Source organism: Anomaloglossus baeobatrachus, chromosome 11, assembly GCF_048569485.1.
Source record: "Anomaloglossus baeobatrachus isolate aAnoBae1 chromosome 11, aAnoBae1.hap1, whole genome shotgun sequence".
NCBI lineage: Eukaryota > Metazoa > Chordata > Amphibia > Anura > Aromobatidae > Anomaloglossus > Anomaloglossus baeobatrachus.
In genome coordinates, this window is record NC_134363.1 from 169,867,239 (window position 1) to 169,885,957 (window position 18,719).

General features: G+C 41.6%; 1 protein-coding gene across 1 annotated transcript; it reads left to right on the forward strand.

Annotated features, from left to right (window-relative positions):
• Positions 1–378: 378 nt before the first annotated feature.
• LOC142256841 (T-cell surface glycoprotein CD3 gamma chain-like) lies at positions 379–17,390 on the forward strand. The gene is made up of 6 exons (XM_075328769.1): positions 379–564; positions 771–800; positions 6,765–6,959; positions 9,361–9,492; positions 11,829–11,878; positions 17,188–17,390. The coding sequence occupies exons 1-6, from the start codon at positions 504–506 to the stop codon at positions 17,254–17,256; spliced, it is 537 nt and encodes a 178-aa protein (XP_075184884.1). The 5' UTR covers positions 379–503; the 3' UTR covers positions 17,257–17,390.
• Positions 17,391–18,719: the final 1,329 nt, after the last annotated feature.

Below are 18,719 nucleotides of genomic sequence, written 5' to 3' on the forward strand. Positions count from 1 at the left end.
GAAGAACAAAAATGTGTCAGTCTCAAAACTTTTGGCCACGACTGTACATCTTTGTACACTATGCAATGGCCTATTGTTGGGTACGGCAGCTCAGCTCTTATTCACTTTAGTAGAAGCTGAGCTACAGTCCCTAAAAAATACTAAAATACTAATAGGATCCTGACCCATAAATTAAGCAAGTGAATTAGGAGTAAAAAAAAAAGCCAGTGGATTTCATATTTCCATCATGATTCCTGTATAAACAAATCATGATGCCAATATGAGCAGAGCAGCAGTGCCCGGGAGGGTCCTGGAGTTGCAGTCATGACAATGGTGCCAAAAAATGGTGCACTTCATACCAAATGCAACCGTCCTAAACCTTAAATGCCAGTCGGTTAAAAATGTGACACTCAGTCAAACACACAGGAAGACAGCGGCGTCAGCTGCATTTACTTGTTTCCTGTACAGAAAAGTAGATCATTGCTGATCATTCACAGCGCCGGGAACCAACCCGACACCTCATCATGGTCACATTCTATTTTGGATTAGTTGTTGCCGTCCTCATTAAGAGCTCCTTTTCACAAGGTCAGTGTAAGAGGGACGTGAAAGTTGTGGAAATGTAGTTGTTTTTATATATAGATAAAATATTGAAAATATCAAACTAATTTTTTGGGGGGGTGCAATAACAGATAAAAAGAAAGCTGTACAAAAATTTCTTCAGTGATCAGTTATATTAATGATTTATTTTTATTTCTTTTTTTTTTTCTCTCCTAAAAATACCGACGTCCCAGCTGAAGATAATAAAGTACCCGATCTTGTGTGTAAGTAACCTCTCCTTACATGTGACCGTCATTGTCTTGGATTATTTAGGTCGGGGCTACATGGCTGTGTGATTTTCTAATGTGCAGCTATTTAATAGTTAAAAAAAAATAAAACTGGTCGCAAGCCAGCCACAGACTGAGAATTGGGAAGAATTAGATTATATATATATATATATATATATATATATATATATATATATATATATATATATGAAACAAATATGTGTGTATGTATATACTGTAATACTGTATGTATAATAAAAAAATGTGTGTGTGTATATATATATATATATATATATATAACGTGTGTGTTTTTGTATATATATATATATAAATATACAGTTAGGTCCAGAAATATTTGGACAGTGACACAATTTTCGCGAGTTGGGCTCTGCATGCCACCACATTGGATTTGAAATGAAATCTCTACAACAGAACTCAAGTGCAGATTGTAACGTTTAATTTGAAGGTTTGAACAAAAATATCTGATAGAAATTGTAGAAATTGTACACATTTCTTTACAAACACTCCACATTTTAGGAGGTCAAAAGTAATTGGACAAATAAACCAAACCCAAAAAAAAAAATTTTATTTTCAATATTTTGTTGCGAATCCTTTGGAGGCAATCACTGCCTTAAGTCTGGAACCCATGGACATCACCAAACGCTGGGTTTCCTCCTTCTTAATGCTTTGCCAGGCCTTTACAGCCGCAGCCTTCAGGTCTTGCTTGTTTGTGGGTCTTTCCGTCTTAAGTCTGGATTTGAGCAAGTGAAATGCATGCTCAATTCGGTTAAGATCTGGTGATTGACTTGGCCATTGCAGAAGGTTCCACTTTTTTGCACTCATGAACTCCTGGGTAGCTTTGGCTGTATGCTTGGGGTCATTGTCCATCTGTACTATGAAGCGCCGTCCGATCAACTTTGCGGCATTTGGCTGAATCTGGGCTGAAAGTATATCCCGGTACACTTCAGAATTCATCCGGCTATTCTTGTCTGCTGTTATGTCATCAATAAACACAAGTGACCCAGTGCCATTGAAAGCCATGCATGCCCATGCCATCACGTTGCCTCCACCATGTTTTACAGAGGATGTGGTGTGCCTTGGATCATGTGCCGTTCCCTTTCTTCTCCAAACTTTTTTCTTCCCATCATTCTGGTACAGGTTGATCTTTGTCTCATCTGTCCATAGAATACTTTTCCAGAACTGAGCTGGCTTCATGAGGTGTTTTTCAGCAAATTTAACTCTGGCCTGTCTATTTTTGGAATTGATGAATGGTTTGCATGGAGTCTTCTCTTTACTGTTGACTTAGAGACAGATACACCTACTTCACTGAGAGTGTTCTGGACTTCAGTTGATGCTGTGAACGGGTTCTTCTTCACCAAAGAAAGTATGCGGCGATCATCCACCACTGTTGTCATCCGTGGACGCCCAGGCCTTTTTGAGTTCCCAAGCTCACCAGTCAATTCCTTTTTTCTCAGAATGGACCCGACTGTTGATTTTGCTACTCCAAGCATGTCTGCTATCTCTCTAATGGATTTTTTCTTTTTTTCAGCCTCAGAATGTTCTGCTTCACCTCAATTGAGAGTTCCTTAGACCGCATGTTGTCTGGTCACAGCAACAGCTTCCAAATGCAAAACCACACACCTGTAATCAACCCCAGACCTTTTAACTACTTCATTGATTACAGGTTAACGAGGGAGACGCCTTCAGAGTTAATTGCAGCCCTTAGAGTCCCTTGTCCAATTACTTTTGGTCCCTTGAAAAAGAGGAGGCAGCTAAAATAACAAAACTTGTGTCACTGTCCAAATATTTCTGGACCTAACTATATATATATATATATACTTAGTATGTGTGTATATATATACATATATATATATATATACATATATATAAATTTTATGTATCATATATATATATATATAGTACCATCATTTTGGCCATCCGTATGGGTTCCTTTTTTTCATGAAAAATTGATAAATAATAAAGAACAAATACAGTTTCCTATCTTTATAATTGTAATATATCCATGAAAAACATATGTAATCGCATTTTTTTTATGCACCCTTTTACTAATAACATGGGGGATTTTGATACTTATCCTCTTGTACGGCCATATATTGAGGATGGTCGGGAATGTATATTCAAGGTATACAAGTTAAAAATGACGAATTAACTGGTGGAAATCGCATCAGGAAACATTCTTTTGTTAGTATTTTTTGCGGTGGCGTTTTCCGTTTCCTGAAAAGTTTTTTAAAGCTTTTTATTCCTTAAGCATTTTTCCCAGGCTTTTGACTACTTTGCCTCATTTGGAGCGGATTCCATCAGGAGCCACTTCAAAGAAGTAACCTGCGGGGTTATTTTTTCCCACCGGGTGTTTTTAAAAATCTGAAGCGAGAAAAAAAAAATTGTATAATTAACTACATACTGTATATGAACAGCAAAGTGGCTTTACAGTAGAAATTAATTGGGATACATTTTCCAGCATTTTTAAGTGGGTTTTTTAAGGCCTTTTGTGCAGTTGACCTGTTATATGGGAAAAAAACAGGCAATATTTAGATTAAGTTTGTTAAGGTGGTCAAAAAAAAACCAACAAGTTTTTCAGGTGGGTGCTGCTTCAGGAAGTGCCTGTTTGGGGGGAGTTTTTGTTTTCCTACAGCGGTTTTGGAAGAGTTTTTTTTATTTATTCCTGATTATTTCTTTGCAGCCTATAGATTGCATGGTGTCTAGTTTAGGTCAGAGTCGCACTCGTGAGAGACTCGCATCGCATCACCCGGCATGGCCGCACACTCTCCTGACAGGAGCGGGTTGGCTGTATATATTTCTATGCAGCCGAGACGCTCCTGTCCGGAGGGTGGCGGGCCATGCCAGGTGATACGATGTGAGACTCACACAAGTGTGATTCTGACCTTATAGGGGTTCTCTTCTGGATTCAGTTACATACTCTATATGGAGAAAAGTATGTGCCCCCTCCATATTACACCTACAGGTGCTGATATAACTTCCCATCTTGAATATATAGGTAGTATGGAGTCGGTCCCCACTTTGCTGAGACAAGCTTAGAACAGGGATTCTTAATAATTAACATGTTCATTTTATTCATTACATTTTTATTAATAAATTAGCTTATATGTAAAAACAAATAAAACCAAGGGTAAATTGAGCAGCCAAAATTGTCTAAAATTGAAACTGTTGCCTATAGCAACCAATCACAGCGCAGCTTTAAGTTAATCACAGCAAATTCAGGAATGAAAGCTGCGCTCTGATTGGTTGCTATGGGTAACAAGGACAGATTGTCTTTTGAGGCCTATACTAGATTTGTATATTATAGTAGCCTCTCATTTTCCAGTCTCCGATTGGCATTTACAGTGGAAATATTTAGATGTGATTATATATACAGTATATATCACATCTAAATATTTCCACTGTGAAAACCAATTGGAGGCTGGGAAATAAGAGGCTGCTTTAATATACAAATCTATTGTAGGCCTCAAAAGAAAACCAGCAACCAATCAAAGCGCATTGTAGAAATTCCAGTGATGAAATTAAAGCTGTGCCGTGATTGGTTGCTATAGCCAGTTTTTCTTTTAGACTACATATATATGTATATATATATATATATATATATATATATATATATATTTAATTATTTTTTCTTACGAGTCAGTCACAGGGGTTTATTAACCCTGAATATTAATTTTTTAAAAATATTTTTTGCAGTATGAGTTATTTTTATCACCATTTTGTGGTCCAAATATCTTTAGTATCTCTTTATATATAATAATAATAATAATAATAATAATAATTGTATTCATTTATATAGCGCTATTAATTCCACAGCACTTTACTGCATACATTGGCAATACTGTCCCCATTGGGGCTCACAATCCAGAGTCCCTATCTGTATGTCTTTGGAGTGTGGGAGGAAACCGGAGAACCCGGAGGAAACCCACGCAAACACGGGGAGAACATATATATATATATATATATATATATATATATATATATATATATATATATATGATACTAAAGATATTTGGACCACAAAATGGTGATAATGGTGATAATATATAACTCATACTGCAAAAAATATTTTAAAAAAAAAATAATATTCAGGGTTAATAAACCTTTGTGACTGACTCGTAAGAAAAATTATTTATATATATATATATATATATATATACATATATAATTATTTTTTTTGTGGGGGGGGCGGTGAAGGGAGGGAAAAAAAAGCTGCAATTTTTGTCATTTCAACTTTTTTTTTTTTTCATTTCTATATTCCCCGTATGAGATATACATTATGATAGATCCCATGTGGTCCTGTCTGTCATCATACTAGTAGATCACATGCCAACCATGTGATATATTACTGTTTGGATCCATCCTTAACCCCTTCTCGACAACTCCATTTTCCGTTTTCTCATTTTTGTTTTTTCTTCCCCTTCTTCCAAGAGCCATAACTTTTTTTTATTTTTCCATCAATATTGCCATATGAGGGCATGTTTTTTTGCAAGACGAGTTGTACTTTTGAATGACACCACTCATTCTACCTCATAGTGTACTGAAAAACGGAAAAAAAATTCCAAGTGTGGTGAAATTGCTAAAAAAAAAACCCCAAAGTGTAATTTCACAAAGTTTTTTGGGGTTTTTTATTTACCAAGTTCATTATATGGTAAAACTGACCTGGCATTATGATTTCCCAGGTCAGTACGAGTTTGTAGATACCAAACATATATATATTTTTTTTATTTATGTGGTGATAAAAAAAAAATCTGAAATGTATCCTTCCCCCTCCCCCCAAAAAAAGTGACAGTGACTTTGTACAGCAGAAATACTGACTTGATATGAATATTGGCTCAGAGAAAGTTCGTCATGATAGACACAGGGGTCATCAGATGACAGCTGGCTATCATGACAACACATTGGCATCCTGTGATCACGTCACGGGGCCGCCAATGGGATCAAGGAATGAAGCGCTCCCCACCGTGCCGGTCTTAAACCCCGCTGTCAGAGATTAACAACGGGATTTCACTAGTAAACAACTTTTGTTAGAGGCACAAGTTGGCTGATCAGATCAGCAAAAGGAAAAAGAGGGATAAATATACAGATTTATTTTTGCGTTTTAATAAATGTTTATTTAGTCTCTGGACTGGATTCACAGCTATGCTGCTCAGTAGTTGTATAATGTCCTTCATGAACGTGCTACATAGAGACGACCCCCTGGAAGAAGCCCACGCGAAACGTGCGTAGTGGTCTTGGAGGGAATCTACATTGCTGGATCTTTAGGGGTTTATGGGTGAGTGCCTTGTCACATGACGTCTTCGGCCCTCTGGCTATATTTTTACATGTGCACCTTACCTTTAGCGGTGGGCCTGGAAGTTCTCTTAACATACTGAATTTCAGTACTGTTTTGCTGCTATTATGCACGTGCACTTTATACCCACCCTATTCATGTATTTCCATCCTGCAATGTTTTGCCCCTCCACACTTGGATTCCTTGCTGAGCACCCATTTGTGTTGTTTTGTACTGTATACTATTTATAATATATGTTCAATAAATTAAGTCTTTTTGCATATTATATTCTGGTGGGTGGATTCTTGACTCACATTTTTATATAGGTTTATATTGCTTTGAGTCACTACCTATCACTAGCTACTGTCCTTGGTGATATATTTGAGGGTCTTGATGTTGGGTTCAGGTTTATCCTGTGGCCCCCCCCCCCCCTCTAGTTTAGATGTTGTTAACATAGAGACAAGGAAGCAGGAATCCCTCATGTCTCTGTGTGTGCTCTGTATAGGAGACATCAGAGCAGGTAGTCTCCATCCACTAGCTCAGAGACAACTGAAGATAAGAGAGAGATCCTCCAGAGGGGAAAACTGGTGGAAATAAAACCGGATACTAATCATATAATGACCAGAAGGGCTGTTATTCATTTAACTGTTTCTTTTTTTCTTTTTTCACAGTTGAAAAAGATGACCATCTGTACCTTAAATGTGATAAGGGTTACAACTGGGCGACAGAGGGTGGTGAAAGCATGACTTGTGGTGAGGACCAGAATATGGGGTCTTTATGGAATGATCCTCGCGGAGTGTATTACCGGAGTAAAGCTGATGAGAATGCAGATGAAAAAAAGATATATTTCCATGTGTTTGTGAGAAGTGAGTATATACTGTCATTTGTGGTGTGGGGAGAAACTAGGCGAAGTTGAAAGATGTAGATTTTTTTAGGGTTTATTTTCTATGATTGTTGGGACTGTCCGGAATTCAAAAAACATGGCTGCTCTCTTTCAGAAACTGTTTAAAAACAAAAAAAAGTAGTTGTTTACTCATGTAAAGTCATATAGCGTTTCTCCTACTGTTAGATTTTAATGATAGGGACCTCCCTATATACTGAACCCAGACCATTCTTCCCATTTACAGACTCCAGACCCGTCCTTCCAAGTTTATAGACCCTAGACCAGACCTACTGTTTTCAGATCCCAGACCTACCCTGTTTACAAATCCTAGATTAATCCTCCACTCTTTAAAGACCCCATGCCAGACCACCCTTGTACAGACCCTAGACCAGACCTCCCCTGTTCACAGACTTCAGACCAGTCCTCCGTGTGAACTGACCAAAGCCTAGTAGTGATGTGTCGGTCGTGAACGATCCGACACAAAGTTCCGGCTCCCTGCTATGACCGACAGGAGCCGGATCACCAGTGAGAGCCACTAAAATCTCTAAACGGCTTTTTTCGCCACTGAAACCCCACCCACCCGTGGCTAAACTCCGCCTACTCAACAATTAATTGGTCACTTGTAAGTGGACAGGGTTTAGTCATGCGTGGGTGGGGTTTTGGCGGCGTTACTATAATCTTAAATATGTGTTCTTGAACACATATTTAATAAGGATCTGAGAACGATCTGAAAGATCCGGCTCTTTTTGGTGAGCGGAGCCATGGGAACCGGATCACCAAAAAGAGCCGGACTGCCCATCACTAAAACCTAGTCCTCGGGTTCACATGCCGAGACTAGTCCCTTCACTGTTTGCAGACCCCAAGATTGTAAAAATAGCAACATAAAGAGGAATAAATATCCTCCAAATATTCAGCAATTACTTATAGCAAAGAAGGGCATCAGCATGTGTGAACAGCGCTCTATGCAAGTGTGCAGTGTGCAGTTTTACCATTCAGCTATCCCCCCTCCATTTTTGGAAGGGTTGTAGGCTTCCGTTTTAGGGCCATAATACCAACTAAAACCTCATATTTTTTTTGTACAGGATGCAGTCAGGCCCCTTTCTGTTAGGCCTTGCATATTAGAGTTCCTGTCCCTGTATGGTGCACAGATGGAGTACGGCTTGGCAGCCCGCCTGATCTAATTGTATGGGCGTCATCTAATAGGCTGCGGGCTTGTGTCTGTGCATCTGTATGTGTGCTCTATGCAAGACATCAGTGTGCAGTTTTACCATTCAGCTATCCCCCCTCCATTTTTGGAAGTCTGTGTGTGATTTGATCTTCCTGCACCTGAGATGCCTCCACTTAGTGGGGGTTTATCTGCATCCTGCTGGAATAGTAGTTTTTGGCCTGGGCGATTTACAACTGCTGCCCTTCTTTGCTGTAAGTAATTACTTAATTTTTAGAGGATATTTATTCCTGTTTATGTTGCTATTTTTATATATAGTGTAGGGACCTACAAGCATGAGATCTCGTGATGAGGGTTGTAGGCTTTTGTTTTATGGCCATAATACCAACTAAAACCTCATATTTTTTTGTACAGGATGCAGCCAGGCCCCTGTCTGTTAGGCCTTGCATATTAGAGTTCCTGTCCCTACATGGTACACAGATGGAGTTTCGGTTTGGCAGCCCGCCTAATCCAATAGTATGGGCGTCACCTAATAGGCTGCGGGTTTGTGACTGTGCATCTGCATGTGTGAACAGCGCTCTATGCAAGCCATCAGTGTGCAGTTTTATCATTCAGTAATCGCCCCCTCCCTTTTTGGAAGTGTGTGTGTGATTTGCTCTTCCTGCACCTGAGATGCCTCCACTTAGTGGGGGTTTAGCTGCATCCTGCTAGAGTAGTTACCGTAGTTTTTGGCCTGGGCGATTTACAACTGCTGCCTTTCTTTGTTGTAAGTAACAGACCCCAAGATTGGTCAAATGCCGAGCCCTAGATACTCGGAAAATGCATGAATGGGTAGAGATGGGTATAGGGGGTAGGAAGGAGTTTTGCCGGCCATTCTGAGAGTCCATGAGATCCCTCCTTTCCTGGGACTCTACCAGATATAACAGGAGAGTTGTAAGTATAAACTATAATCACTTTTACTAGTCTTGTCCTCTTAAGGCAGGTTACTCATGGACAAACTGGAGACCAAAGAACAAATAAAAGTTCAATATTGAAATGTAACTCAAAAATGAGAATTTATTAGATTGATGCGTACGGACAAAAGACACAACGTAACCTAATACATTTTCTTTGCATTATGACCGCCTTTTGCTACCCCTTTGCTTTATAGCCCCATTGCATACCCCATTTTTAATATCAATTTATCATGATATAAGCATACACTTTCTCTGTTTGTCAGAGTGCATGAACTGCATAGAGCTGAACCCGGGAACCATTGCTGGCTTCGTCGTGGCCGATGTCGTTATGATTGGTCTTATCGCCTTGGCTGTATATTTTGTTTCGGGATCAGAAATGCGCCGTCCAGCACGAGGTTAGATGATAATTCTGTTCTTATATTTTGGTTGCATTGTGTATTCCTAATATTGTGCATTTAGTAATGGATTGCATACATTATTATGGAGATCTCTTTTGAATATTTAAACTCAATCTCTGTCCCCTTAGCCTGATGGACAGCTCTTCAGTGTCCCTCCTTCCCATTGCTGCTGCTTTAACTCTGCCCAACTAGCCTGATTGACAGCTCCTCAGTGTCCCCCCCCCTCCCTACCTGCTGCTAATTTTCTATCCTGCTAACCTGATTGACAACTCCTCAGGGTCCTCCCTACCTGCTGCTGATTTTCCATCCACCTAGCCTAATTGACAGCTCCTCAGGGTCCCCCGCACCTGCTGCTGATTTTCCATCCACCTAACCTGATTGACAACTCCTCAGGGTCCCCCCTACCTGTTGCTGATCTTCCATCCACCTAGCCTGATTAACAGCTCCTCAGTGTCCCCCTTACCTGCTGCTGATTTTTCCATCCTCCTAACCTGATTGACAGCTCCTCAGGGTCCACCCTACCTGCTGCTGATTTTCCATCCACCTAGCCTAACTGACAGCTCCTCAGGGTCCACCCTACCTGCTGCTGATTTTCCATCCACCTAGCCTAACTGACAGCTCCTCAGGGTCCCCCCTACCTGCAGCTGATTTTTTTTTATCCACCTAGCCTGATTGACAGCTCCTCAAGGTCCCCCCTACCTGTTGCTGATCTTCCATCCACCTAGCCTGATTGACAACTCCTCAGGGTCCCCCCTACCTGCAGCTGATTTTCCATCCACCTAGCCTAATTGACAGCTCCTCAAGGTCCCCCCTACCTGCTGCTGATTTTCCATCCACCTAAGCTGATTGACAGCTCCTCAAGGTCCCCCCTACCTGCTGCTGATTTTCCATCCACCTAGCCTGATTGACAGCTCCTCAGGGTCCCCCCTACCTGCAGCTGATTTTTTTTTATCCACCTAGCCTGATTGACAGCTCCTCAAGGTCCCCCCTACCTGTTGCTGATCTTCCATCCACCTAGCCTGATTGACAGCTCCTCAGGGTCCCCCCCGACCTTCTGCTGATTTGACATCCACCTAGCCTGATAGACAACGCTTTGCTGTCCTTTTTCCGTGCTACTGAATATCTGCCCAACAAATCTGATTGACAGCTTCTCAGTGTCCCTCCTTTCTGCTACTAAATCTCTACCTGCCTACCCTGATTGCCAGCACCTCAGAGTCCCTCCTCTCTGCTGTTGATTCTCTGCCTGTCTAGCTGAGCTTGCAGCTTATTGTCCGCCTCCCTGCTGCTGACGATGTCTCACACTGCTGAGCAACAACTCCCAAACTCCTATGCATGCTCATTTTGGCCAAGTGTGCATGTGTTCTGAATGGGGTGGGGGGAGTAATCCTCAGTTGGACACCTCTAGCGGAATCTTTTCACCTTTGATAACAAAATGATTGGGCATGTTGAAATCAAGCAGCCTGATCCACCAGGGACAGTAGCAAGTTTTCAAGCTCCACCCCATTGGCTTTTACAGATTTAGGCTGTTGAACGCTGTACAGATATGTGCACAAAGACCTAAGACAAAAAACCCTCCCACATACAGAACCGCATGTCGTCCACGTGATACTGTACAATCTTGGTTCCTTGTATATACCTGGACGTTGTCCCCTAGAAGAAATTCTGACAATATCCCCATATATATGATTTTTTTCTGGGTTACTTGCATGGAATCCATCAAATAATACCTTGTAGGCCTCCATATTAAAATTAAAGACATACAAAGGTATGGTGCGAGCTCATGCACTTGCTGCATTATGGGTCCACACAATTTGGAGGTTGTACTGAGCTGTATCACATATGCCTGAGCGTATACTGAAAGCTCTTAGGCTTTTTTTTTTGTTTTTGCAATTTAATCTGGGAGCAGCATGATGATGGGCCAGAGAGTCTGATTCCAGTCATGAGCCATTTGCTCAGCAGCTTGCTGTAGTTTCACTACAATCAGTGTTTTATCAGCAGGAGATTATCACTGCAGGACTAGGTGTAAAAAGCAAGCCAGTCCAACGAAACTGTGTAACCCCGCCCCCACCACTGATTGGCAGCTTGATGACTATATACAGTGTACACAGGGAGCTGCCAATCAGTGGTGTGTGCACAACACATAGCAGAGACTGGATTGGACTTTTATAACAGATACTGACCGGATCATATCATCTTTTTGCATAAATTGCGAACTGTAAATCGACTGCTCACATTCACGGCTCCATCACCCCCCAAACACACAGAATATACCAAACTCAAAATGAAGAGATTTATATAATCCATATGTTCTTCTTTTTTTTAACCCCTTATAGCTTCTGACAAACAGAATCTGATTGAAAATAATACTGACACCGACTATCAGGTGAGTGGTAACGAGGGCGAAGGGTAATACTGTAGCATTACTATGTGACACAAAACTGATGGTGGAGATTGAATGCATTTTTTGGTATTGGCATTGGGGGATACAGGACTGGGGGTCTTCTCACTAGAAGTATGGGCCCTGCAATATGTCTTAATGCAGAGCAACAAGGATCTAATGATACTCTCTATGAATCTTTAACCCTTATCCCGGTAGTTTATCTGTAATCCTGGCAGATACAACAGAAGCAAGTTGTTGTAATATGTATATGTGTGTGTGTGTTATTTTATATATATATATATATATATATATATATATATATATATATATATATATATATATATATATATATATATATATATATATATATATATATATATGTGTGTGTGTGTGTATGTATGTATGTATGTATGTATGTATATATATATATACATATATATATATATATATATATATATATATATATATATATATATTATAAGCTGTACTACCCGGCTTCGCCCGGGTTAATAACTGCTGTTAACAAAATAGAATGTATTAACAAAAATGTATTCTGCACACAAAAACCACAAAACAAATAGAAATGTAATTATAATGCCCGTCTCCCCCTCTGTATATATCTCTCTGTCTCTCTCTATCTCTGTCTGTCTGTCTCTTTCCCTGTCTGTCCCAATCTCTTTCCCTGTCTGTCTATCTATCTCTGTCACTTTCCGTGTCTGTCTCTTTCCCTCTCTGTCCCTGTCTGTCTCTTTCCCTCTCTTTCCCTGTCTGTTTCTTTCCCTCTTTTTCCCTGTCTGTCTCTTTCCCTGTCTGTCTCCTTCCCTGTCTGTTTCTTCCCCTGTGTCTGTCTCTCTCTCTCTCTATATATATATATATATATATATATATATATATATATATATACATACACACACACACACACACACACACATACATACATACATACATACATACATACATATACGCATACATAAAATTGGTGGAGGAAGGTTGAACTAGATGGACCTAGGTCTTTCTTCAACCTATATAACTATGTATGCAATCATGGTTGAAAGTGTTGGCACTCTTGAAATTGATCAAAAAAAATAAGTATTTCAAAATTGTTGCCCTTTTCCAAAATTGTGAGTAAACAACTTTGTTTCAAGGCATGTGATGCGCGTTTAAAATCACCTGTGGCACGTGGCAGGTGTGGGCAATATGAAAATCACACCAGAAACCAGATAAAAAGGGGAGAAGTTGACGCAATCTTTGCATTGTGTGTCTGTGTGCCACACTTAGCATGGAGAACAGAAAGAGGAGAAGGGAACTGTCCAAAATTGTTGAAAAATATCAGTCTCAAGATTACAAGTCCACCTGCAGAGATCTTGATGTTCCTTTGTCCACAGTGCACAATATAATCAAGAAGTTTAGAACCCATGGCATTGTAGGTAATCTCCCTGGATGTGGACGGCAGAGAAAAATTGATAAACGGTTGCAACGCAGTATAGTCTGGATGGTGGATAAGTCGCTCTAATCAAGTTCCAAAGAAATTTAAGCTGTCCTCAGGCTCAGGGGGCATCAGTGTCAATGTGAACTATCCGTCCACATCTGAATGAAGTTAAACACTATGAAGGAGACCCAGGAAGACCCTACTGCTGGCACAGAGACGTTAAAAAGCCAGACTGCAATTTGCCAAAATGTATGTGAGTAAACAAAATCCTGGGAAAGTGTCTAGTGGACAGATGAGACCAAGTTGAGCTTTTTGGTAAAACATCATTCTACTGTTTACAGAAAATGGAATTAGGCCTACAAAGAAAAGAACACAATACCTACAGTCACATATGGTGGAGGCTCAGAGATGTTTTGGGATTGTTTTGCTGCCTCTGGCACTGGGTGCCCTGACTATGTGCAAGGCATCATGAAATCTGAAGATTACCAAAGAATTTTGGGTGGCAATGTAGTGCCCAATGTCTGAAAAATTGGTGTGCGTCCTAGGTCATGGGTCTTCCAGCAGGACAATGACCCCAAACACTTCAAGGAGCCTCCAGAAATGGATGGAAACAGAGCGCTGGAGAGTTCTGAAGTGGCAGCAATGAGTCCGGCTCTAAATCCCATTGACACCTGTGGAGAAATCTTAAAATTACCGTTAAGAGAAGAGAAGACGCCTTCAAATATGAAACCTGGAATAGTTTATAAAGAAGAGGCCAAGATTCCAGCTGAGAGGAGGAAGAAGCTTGTGGACGGTTATAGGAGGTGACTAATTGCAGTTATTTATTCCAAAAGGCAAAAGATGTGCAACCAAACCCCTTCATGACCATGGATGGATACAGTTAGGTCCAGAAATATTTGGACAGTGACACAATTTTCGCGAGTTGGGCTCTGCATGCCACCACATTGGATTTGAAATGAAACCTCTACAACAGAATTCAAGTGCAGATTGTAACGTTTAATTTGAAGGTTTGAACAAAAATATCTGATAGAAATTGTAGGAATTGTACACATTTCTTTACAAACACTCCACATTTTAGGAGGTCAAAAGTAATTGGACAAATAAACCAAACCCAAACAAAATATTTTTATTTTCAATATTTTGTTGCGATTCCTTTGGAGGCAATCACTGCCTTAAGTCTGGAACCCATGGACATCACCAAACGCTGGGTTTCCTCCTTCTTAATGCTTTGCCAGGCCTTTACAGCCGCAGCCTTCAGGTCTTGCTTGTTTGTGGGTCTTTCCGTCTTAAGTCTGGATTTGAGCAAGTGAAATGCATGCTCAATTGGGTTAAGATCTGGTGATTGACTTGGCCATTGCAGAATGTTCCACTTTTTTGCACTCATGAACTCCTGGGTAGCTTTGGCTGTATGCTTGGGGTCATTGTCCATCTGTACTATGAAGCGCCGTCCGATCAACTTTGCGGCATTTGGCTGAATCTGGGCTGAAAGTATATCCCGGTACACTTCAGAATTCATCCGGCTACTTTTGTCTGCTGTTATGTCATCAATAAACACAAGTGACCCAGTGCCATTGAAAGCCATGCATGCCCATGCCATCACGTTGCCTCCACCATGTTTTACAGAGGATGTGGTGTGCCTTGGATCATGTGCCGTTCCCTTTCTTCTCCAAACTTTTTTCTTCCCATCATTCTGGTACAGGTTGATCTTTGTCTCATCTGTCCATAGAATACTTTTCCAGAACTGAGCTGGCTTCATGAGGTGTTTTTCAGCAAATTTAACTCTGGCCTGTCTATTTTTGGAATTGATGAATGGTTTGCATCTAGATGTGAACCCTTTGTATTTACTTTCATGGAGTCTTCTCTTTACTGTTGACTTAGAGACAGATACACCTACTTCACTGAGAGTGTTCTGGACTTCAGTTGATGTTGTGAACGGGTTCTTCTTCACCAAAGAAAGTATGCGGCGATCATCCACCACTGTTGTCATCCGTGGACGCCCAGGCCTTTTTGAGTTCCCAAGCTCACCAGTCAATTCCTTTTTTCTCAGAATGTACCCGACTGTTGATTTTGCTACTCCAAGCATGTCTGCTATCTCTCTGATGGATTTTTTCTTTTTTTTCAGCCTCAGGATGTTCTGCTTCACCTCAATTGAGAGTTCCTTAGACCGCATGTTGTCTGGTCACAGCAACAGCTTCCAAATGCAAAACCACACACCTGTAATCAACCCCAGACCTTTTAACTACTTCATTGATTACAGGTTAACGAGGGAGACGCCTTCAGAGTTAATTGCAGCCCTTAGAGTCCCTTGTCCAATTACTTTTGGTCCCTTGAAAAAGGGGAGGCTATGAATTACAGAGCTATGATTCCTAAACCCTTTCTCCGATTTGGATGTGAAAACTCTCCTATTGCAGCTGGGAGTGTGCACTTTCAGCCCATATTATATATATAATTGTATTTCTGAACATGTTTTTGTAAACAGCTAAAATAACAAAACTTGTGTCACTGTCCAAATATTTCTGGACCTAACTGTATATCCGTCATGGAGCGTGTCCCGTTAATCCCCGCCCCCTGCCACGGGCAGCCGGCTGCGATCGGCGCACATATCAGCTGTTTTCAACAGCTGACATGTGTGCCTGCATGTTACGTGTGGAAGCGCATTCCACCCGTAACATTAACCCCTTACATCTCGCTGCCAAAGTCTGGCATCGAGATGTATATACGCGCAATGAAGATTTTCACTTACCGCCACCCCCACCGGAAGTCACGTCAGTGATCACGTGACTTTCGGTGGTTGCCATGGTAGCACAGGATCATGTGATGACGCCTGCAGCTATGACGTTTCACTTTCGTTTTCACCCGGCCTGGAGGCCAGTGAAGCAGGAAGTGACTGTATCTGCTGTTTATAGCTGTATAGCTGTGATCAGCAGATAGATCAGAGCGATCAGATTCCTGATCGCTATAGCCCCCTGGGGGGGACTAGTAAACTTAAAAAAAAAAGTAAAACAAAAGTTTTAAGAAAAAAAAAACCTAAAAGTTCAAATCACCCCCCTTTACCCCCATTGAAAATTAAAGGGTTAAAAAAAAAAAATATACACATATTTGGTATCGCCGTGTTCAGAATTGCCCGATCTATCAAAATATAAAATCAATTAATCTGATTGGAATTTTTTTGCCACTACGCCGTTTACCAAACGCCAAAATTACGTTTTTTTGGTCACCGCAAGTTTTACGCAAAATGCAATAACAGGCGATCAAAACGTTGCATCTGCGGAAAAATGGTACCATTAGAAACGTCAGCTCGAGACGCAAAAAATAAGCAGTCACTGAGCCATAGATCCCAAAAAATGAGAACTCTACAGGTTTCAGAAAATGGCGCAAAGCGTACGCCACTTTTATTGGACAAGCTTGTGAATTTTTTTTAACCCCTTAGATACAAGTAAACCTATACATGTTTGGTGTCTACAAACTCCCACCGACCTCAGGCATCACAATGACACATCAGTTTTACCATATAGTGAACACCGTGAATAAAACATCCCAAAAACTATTGTGCCATCACACTTTTTTTTTGCAGTTTTTCCACACTTGGAATTTTTTTGCTGTTTTCCAGTACACCATATGGTAAAACTTATGGTTTCATTTAAAAATACAACTTGTGCCGCAAAAAAACAAGCCCTCATATGGCAATATTGACGGAAAAATAAAAAAGTTACGGCTCTTGGAAGAAGGGGAGCAAAAAACAGAAACGCAAAAACGGAAAGTGCCCCGGGGCTGAAGGGGTTAAGATGAGGGGGACATTCAAGAATGTGTTATTTATCATACAAGGATTTATTTATACGTGGCTGATAATTTCTTGATAATGATCCTTCCTCTTTCTTCGCAGGTGTTAGGCCAGCGTGATAACGATCAGTACAGCCACCTTGCCCCACGTCCTCGGAGAGGAGGCTTCTGAGATCCACAGACTCTCTTCGTCTTTGTGTTTTTCGACCATTTAGCAATGTCGGCGCTGACTTCATTACACGATTTTAACCTCCAGCAATGGAAAATATTCTCTGCGCTCATCTGTTTTTCTGTGCTGAATAATAAATGCATGAAAACAACGGAAATCCTGTGGGGTTATTGAGCAGACTGAGGGGGGAAGAATCTCCCACCTGCGACTCTACATGTTCAAAGCCGAGCTCGAAAGACTGAGCGAAAAAGGAAGTGGAGACAACGGAACTGAGAGAATGAGGGCAAGAGAGAGAAATAAGAGTATGCAGCTGGTTTCACACTTGCGTTTTTTTTCCTTCAGTCGCAATACGCCGTTTTGGAAACGGATTCCGCTGCTTCCCATAGACTTGTATGGACGACGGATTGCAACTGATGGACCTGCGTTGCTTCCGCCGGGCGGAAGAAACGCAGCATGTAACGTTTTTTGATCCTTTATTTTTTCACTGCGCATGATCATTTTTTTTTTTTTTTTTAAATCACAGAAACTTTATTTTGTCTCTCGGTGGCCAAACGATCAGCTGAGCACCCGGCAGCCGGCTTTTGAGAGCTCTCAGCTGAGCACCCGGCAGCCGGCTTTTGAGAGCACTCAGCTGATCACCCGGCAGCCGGCTTTTGAGAGCTCTCAGCTGAGCACCCGGCAGCCGGCTTTTGAGAGCACTCAGCTGAGCACCCGGCAGTCGGCTTTTGAGAGCACTCAGCTGAGCACCCGGCAGCCGGCTTTTGAGAGCTCTCAGCTGAGCACCCGGCAGCCGGCTTTTGAGAGTACTCAGCTGAGCGCCAGGCGGCCGGCTTTTGAGAGCGCTCAGCTGATCGCACGGCAGCCAGCTTTTGAAAGCGCTCAGCTGATCGCCCGGCGGCTGGCTTTTGAGAGCACTCAGCTGATCGGCTGGCTTTTGAGAGCGCTCAGCTGAGTGCCTGGCAGCCGGCTTTTGAGAGCGCTCAGCTGATCGCCAGGCGGCCGGCTTTTGAGAGCGCTCAGCTGATCGGCTGGCTTTTGAGAGCGCTCAGCTGATCGCCAGGCGGCCGGCTTTTGAGAGCGCTCAGCTGATCGCCAGGCGGCCGGCTTTTGAGAGCGCTCAGCTGATCGCCAGGCGGCCGGCTTTTGAGAGCGCTCAGCTGATCGCCCGACAGACGGCTTTTGAGAGCGATCAGCTGATTGCCCGACATCCGTGTGATCAACTGATCGTTCACAATAGTCTGCCGCCGGTAAAACTGTAAAGAAAAAAAAACAAAAAACTTTCCGTTGTTTTGTACGATCCGTTGCATCCGTTGTGCCACTATATGCAACGCATCCGTTGCATCCATCACACAACGCAATGCAACGGATGCCATTCAACGCAAGTGTGAAACCAGCCTTAGAGTATAAAGGAACGTCAGAACTGTATACAGTAATAGACCCTTATATTAGAATATGGTCCATCCAGT